The sequence below is a fragment of the Prionailurus viverrinus genome, chromosome F1 (genome assembly GCF_022837055.1).
Source record: "Prionailurus viverrinus isolate Anna chromosome F1, UM_Priviv_1.0, whole genome shotgun sequence".
Taxonomy (NCBI): domain Eukaryota; kingdom Metazoa; phylum Chordata; class Mammalia; order Carnivora; family Felidae; genus Prionailurus; species Prionailurus viverrinus.
Genome location: NC_062577.1, coordinates 62,725,449 through 62,732,033, shown reverse-complemented (window position 1 = coordinate 62,732,033; position 6,585 = coordinate 62,725,449). Strand labels below are relative to the sequence as shown.

The following is a 6,585-nucleotide window of genomic DNA, read 5'->3' as shown; positions in this document are numbered from 1 at the left end:
TAAGATTCATGCATTTTTTTTTTCATACATAGGTTATCATAGGGGAGGTGAAGTAATTTTACCCCTACTCTTCTAGGTTCTTGGCTGAGACCCTCTGTAATAAAAGATTAACAGGGGGAAAAACAGAAACGTAATACTATGTGTGCTTCCTGTGTACGTGGGACACAGCCAGGAAAACTGATGACCCAAGCCATTCAACTTAAATACCTACTCCAGCCAAAGACAAACGAAGGCGTTGGGGTGGGGAGTCATCAGGAAAAGCACAGAGAACAAGAGTGAGATTGTTAAGCAGATGTGAATCATCCTGACCTTCTCCACTGATAAGAGATTCTAAAGATGGCGCCCCCTTCCTCCTCCTCCTGGTACAGAAAGGGGGACACCCTTACAAATGGCGATTTCCCTTACAAATGCACATGTCTCTTACAACAGGGTCACTTTGACTCAGTTTTCAGAGTGCCTCCTCTGTTGTTTCTTAAAAATAACCAGCTCAAAATAGCCAATATGCCACAGAGGCGTATTCTGAGGCGGCATATTCTGTCCCCCTTCATTATACCTTGAATGAAGGGGAGGGGCAGAGAGAGAGGGAGAGAGAATCCCAAGCAGGCTCCGTGCCGTCAGCACAGAGCCTGACGCAGGGCTTGAGCTCATGAAACCACAAGATCGTGACCTGAGCCAAGATCAAGAGTCAGATGCTTGGGGCGCCTGGGTGGCTCAGTCGGTTAAGCGGCCGACTTCAGCTCAGGTCACGATCTCGCGGTCCGTGAGTTCGAGCCCCGCGTTGGGCCCGGGGCTGATGGCTCAGAGCCTGGAGCCTGCTTCCTATTCTGTGTCTCCCTCTCTCTCTGCCCCTCCCCCGTTCATGCTCTGTCTCTCTCTGTCTCAAAAATAAATCAACGTTAAAAAAAAAATTTTTTTTAAAAAGAGTCAGATGCTTAACCGACTGAACCACCCAGGCGCCCCTATTCTTAATAATTGTTTAATTCCCGTTTCCCTACCTGCTTTATCCCCAGAAGTGTCATTTGGAATCCAGTGCAGACTCTGGTCGCCCGTCCCCTCTCTGAGAAGCAGGCTGTCACACACTTATAGCACAGCATTCTGTGAGCAAAATTGTGGCCTCCCAAGTTCCCGCTCCAGGCATCCATTTCTCCCTCCTCAGTGGCATCCAAGCCATTTCTTCCCTGCGTCCGCCTTCTCCGGAATTAACGAATTCATCAAATATTTATTGAGGACATATTAGAAGCCACACCACCCTAGAAGCTGGGTAATGACGCAGCTGCTCTCGTAGAATTTGCGATCTAGGGGGAGAGGACGCAAGGAAACCCGCATCCCCAGTTTTTTTTTTTTTTCCGAGAGTGGTATCTGTAAGTCCTAATGGAGCAGGAAAGCGAGTGATGTGGAACCTGCCCCGTGAGGCTCTGGACAAAGCAAGTGCCAGCTCCTGGTGCACGCACGTCGGGCGCATGTACACCTGCTGTGAAGGAAGCCCCAGGTGACGAGACTGGATCTGATGTGAGTGTGGTTCTGTCGCTCCCGTTTCTGTGGTTTTCCAGCTGGTCCCGTGCATCCAAGCCCCGTGATGCCACATGGCTGCCATCGGGCACACGTTTATTGGCGGGGGTGGGGGGAGGGGATGAACAGGCAAAATGGCAGGAGGGAGACAGGTCAGACAACACAGGGCCCTAAGGGCCAGGGGGAAGGTTCCAGTGTGTTCTAGGGGCCGCAGGAGTGGGCGGCTCTCATTTACATCTGGAAGGATTGTTCTCTGTGCTAAATGGCAAGAGGGAACCGTGTGTGGAGAAGCTTCTTGTTTGGGCCCAACCTTCCAGCAAAGAAAGGGTCGGTGACTTCGCGGTCAGCACCCTCGCTCTAGGGTCTCCCGTGTCCTCCGGCCCCAGCACCTCCCCAGCCACCTCCTGTCCTCAGGTTAGAGTTTCCTGGCCCAACGTGATGGGCTGTTTAGTGACAGAGATGCCTGCTTTGTCACCTCTGTGGCCGGGAAATTTGAGGTTGTGCGGCTCCCTGTGACATCTCCCTCCTCCTTGGTGGCCCCTCTGTCCTTTGAAGCCAGCCTGCCCTGAGCTGTGAGAGCGGCCGCCAGCTGCCCACCAACCCTGTCTTTCTGTCCTGCGGCCCCACAGGACGGGTCACAGAACCCCTCTCCTTTCCCGTTTCCCGGTGGTTTCTGTCTAGCATGAAGCCTGTCTTCTCAAGTTGAGTGCCTCATCCCGACGTTTCTGATGTGCTCCTAAAAATCCGAGTGAGAGTTTTCTGCCAAATTCGGAAGTCTCTTCGCCTCTCACCGTCTCTCTGTTCTGCTTTTGAACGTGTTTCCTGAAACCACAGCATCCCAAAGACAGTCCTTCCAAATGTGCCCCTTGTCCCTTAGGTTTGTAATCATGTCCATGATTTTGGTCTCCGTGGCAAGCTGACACGTCCCCCTCAGAGCCGGAGACCCCCTTCTTCGGCATCTGTCTGTTGCTGGATCCCTTCAACGTACGGGGTCTCTGACCCAGAGCCTGGATCTTTGAAATCCACCATCGTGATCCAATGAACAGTATTACCAGCAAATCAGAGATGACGGTCCTGGAGCCCTAGCTGCGTGCCAGGGAAGGAGGCCCTACATTATCCCCATTCGGAAGATGAGGAAATCCGCAGAATAAAACATCTTAAATAACTTGCCCAACAAGATATGGAACCAGGGCATGAGCTCATGTGGTCTCGTGAAACCCTGGATGAAAGGGGCGGGGGCTTTAAGAAACTGCAGTGGCCCCTATAAAGGTACAGATGAGGCCTTCAATAGACCCTCCTTGACCCTGAACACGAGTAACGCATCTTGAGAGGAACAGAACCTGGTTCTGCCCATCCGTGCTTGGTACCCACGATGCAAAGGCCAAAGACCCAGGCACCAGGACTCTGTAGGTGTTGAGGTGAATCTGCCCCAGCCCCTGGGGAGCACTGCAATGTCCAGAGTTGAAACTTTTGGGCAAGTCTGAGCTGGCCCCAGGTGTAAGCCCTGTCCCCAGAGGCAGCGGATGCCCGGCTGCCTGTGAGAGATGGTCCCCTCTTCGGTTACGGCTCTACTGGGTCTAGAGCCCTGCCAGGCCCCCTTCCTGCTGCTATAGGTGCAGAAAGTACAGACCTCTCGACCGAGGAGCTTCCTTCTCTCTTTGTGGCATTTACGGCTCTGAGGGGACAGGCTTATCTCCTCCCTGCACGCTCTAAAGGAACTGAAAGACAGAGACGGGACTTAAATACGAATCACGGCACCAGACCTGTGGCTGGCAGAGAACGCCCCTGGGACCTTCCTGAACCACCCCCCCAGATCTAAGCTTCCAGACGGAACAGAAATGAGAATCTCTATTTACTTCCCACCTGGTGGAGAAGGAAAGGTCCCAGAGCCCCAGACAGAGCGGTCACGTGCACAGGAAACTTGACCCCTGAGCTGTGGACCAGTGGATGTCAGGTTTGGGACAAGCCCGCACAAGCCGCTCCTCTTCCCGAAAGGAGGAGCCGGTCAGAGGGAAATGGAAGCTTCCCCAGCCTAGGACCCTCTCCAGAAGAACCGAGACCCGGTCTTGCAGGATCAAGATGCTGTTGTCACCCGTGTCCTCTCCAGCATTCCCGGTCATTCCACAGATAGGGAAATGACACAAATAACTGAAAACGCACACCTACGAGACGCCGGGATGCTTGGCAGAACCTGGTGGAGGCGACAGTCACTTGGAAGGGGAGCTGCAGGCTGTCACATGAAAAGGAGTCCCCAGGTGGCCTGCTGAAGCTGTCAGGGTCTCCCTGTGGCCAGCTGAGCAGGAGGGGCTCAAGAACTCACCCCTCACGCTGGCTTTGAGCTGCTGGATGGTGGAAAAACACTACGATGTGAAAGACCAGTACGTAAGGCATGGAAAAGATTTATTCCGAAAAGATTAATGACAGGGAAACTCGGAAAGTTTTAGGCATCAACCCTCAAGCAAACTGACGAAAACGGGGACCCAATGAAAGGATGAGAGTTGAAAGAACATACTAAACCCAAGAAGGGGTTCCAGACAAACTCAGCGAGAACTGCGGGATCTTCAGTGGCATTAGAAGTCGCGGTGATCCCAATATGCCTTACAGCAAAAGAAATCACTGATGTGGAGGAAAGCCTTAAAAAAATAAAAGCTCCTATTATAAGGACCAAGCACGTAGGTTCAGAGAAGTCTGGGCGATGATAAATGAGAAGACAAATAATGGAAATATCACACGAGGAAAACTGGTGGTCCTGAGGAAAAAAGAACAAATTAAACAGAAACGACAACAAAATGTTTCTCTTTAGCTTTTTAAACCTTCAAATTCAAAGGATTAAATAATTAGAGAGAATTCTAAATTCCAGTGACCACATCCTGATGGATGGGGGGGGGGGGGGGCGGGCGTCAGAACACTGGAAAAATTCTCTTCCTGGGTTATGCAGATAACTCATGAAAGCACAATAAAATGGGGTGGGTTTGCCTTTAAAAGGAAATTAAAATGTTGGCAGGACCTCAGGTAAACATATGCCGTCTTCCGGGAGAAAAAAACACAAAAGTTGGCTCACTTCCTCCTAGAGACACTTAAAATGCATGGCTCTCCATCTTGACCAAACCCTGGACTCGCTTGGAGACCTTTAAAAACATCGATGGTCCCACAAATCAGATGTTCTTTTCAGTATATTTATTTATTTATTTGAGAGAGGCACGGACAAGTGCGAGGCAGGGGAAGGGCAGAGAGAGAGAGAGAATCCCAAGCCGGCTTCACACTGTCAGCGCAGAGCTCGCCGTGGGGCTCCGACCCACAAAGCCATGAGATCATGACCTTTGCCGAAACCGAGAGCGGGACCCTCAAAGGACTGGGCCACCCAGGCGCCCCTCCCCCAGGTCAGGTGGTGTGGTCCTGAACAGCCCCTCTGCCCGGCGCTGTCCCTTGTGCTGATGAAAACAGAGTGGAGGAGGCAGAGGGAAACACGGCCCCCCCACGTGTGTAGGGGTCCCCCCTCAGAGCCGGATCGAACGAGGGCCATGTGAGGTGTGACCCCACCCCCCACCCCCAGGAGGCAGCGCCAGGACTGACAGAAGGTCTCAGATCCACAGCTGGTTCTTGACGAACACTTCACCTTGTGCTTCGTACTTCAGCTCCTGCCAGTTCAGGACGTTAGCGCTGAAGGCCTTACCATTGTAGACGGAGTTTATTTCGACTGGTGACAGCACAAAGTCCCACATGTTCACCTCTCCAATGTCTCCCACTAAGGACTGGTTCGTATCAAAGTTCCCAGCAAAGGAATCCTGCTCCTGCCCCAGGATGATGCTTGCTCCTGCCCCCACAGTGTATCCCTTCTTCAGACTCGTCCTCACCATGGGCCTCCCATCCACCCAGAGCTCTACAATCCCCGAGCTGGACTCCCAGCTAATGCAGAAGTGCACTGGTGCATAAGACTTCTCCGGAGTCTTGAAGTAGGCGTCCGAGCCACCCACAGATACGCTGTATACTCCACTCCTGTCCTTGAAGAGGAGGATCTCATTGCTCTGTGTCCTGGTGGCGTAAGAGAAGAGGCTATATGGGCGGGTCAAGGCGGTATAGACTCGCAGGCATACGGTGAAAGCCTTCAATGGCTCCTGGACCTGAGCAAACAGGGTTACAAAGGACTTATCGGACTCTATGGGGAACACAAAGGCCTTTTTTTGCATGTCTGTGGGATAGAAAAGAGAGAGAGAAAATGGCGGCAGTTGAGTTACGTTAAAAAACAAAATTCAGAGGAGTAAATTTGAAGATCTAATTGGCCTTATTCCCTGATTCATGAATTGGGCAGCATCCCTTCCAGCAGAAAGAAAGGAGCTCTGAGAACTACAGGGTAGAAGGTTCAGGGAGAGAAAGTTTCTAGCAAGGGGTAGATTACTTCAAGCAGGGTCACCGTCCTCTGGGGGGAGGAAGGGCTGCTCTCAGGCGAATTAACCTCGTTAGTGCTGACCAGCTTGCTAACCAGATTGACCAGTTAAAGGTTATATTCCAGGGGGAGGCTGGCACTGAAATCAGGGGAGGTAGTCAGTCTCGATGTGGGTGGGGCTTAACACAAGTGATTCCATTAGGGCCTGTGGTCTCTCTTTTAACAGCTTGTTAGGCCACGAAGCTGTATTCGGTCACTATGTGGATTTAGAAACCAGACTGCCCCCTTCCCCAGACCACCACCCCTTCCCCACACTGGCCATTTTCCCCATGGCCTTACACAGTCTGGCCCAGAGACGAGAACTCAGCGACCATCCAGAGCCGCGCTTACCGCTTTGGAGAAAAGCTCCAGGGAGGCCGATGACGACCAGGAAATACAGTGACAACTTGTCCATGTCTCCGCTCCGCCGTCCCCAGGCCCGGAATCTGGGTTCTCGTCGTGGAAAAAGTATTGGCAGCTGAGATCCCCGTCTCTGGTCTGCTCTGCTTGACCTTATATGAGCCACAATCACAGTGACTTCAGCTGATGGGTAAATGATTTTCCAAAATTGCCCTCTGGTGCCATGAATCAAAGCCCGAAGAGCAAATAAACCAAGATAAATTGCAAAATGAGAGATCAATGTGGGTTATTTA

General features: G+C 51.9%; 1 protein-coding gene across 1 annotated transcript; it reads right to left on the bottom strand.

Moving 5' to 3' along the window:
- Nucleotides 1–5,090: 5,090 nt before the first annotated feature.
- On the bottom strand, nt 5,091–6,347 carry CRP (C-reactive protein). Its single transcript, XM_047841638.1, has 2 exons — nt 6,284–6,347; nt 5,091–5,698 (listed from the first exon to the last, which is right to left on the bottom strand). Exons 1-2 carry the CDS (start codon nt 6,345–6,347, stop codon nt 5,091–5,093), a joined length of 672 nt encoding a protein of 223 aa, XP_047697594.1.
- Between the last annotated feature and the right edge of the window lie 238 nt (nt 6,348–6,585).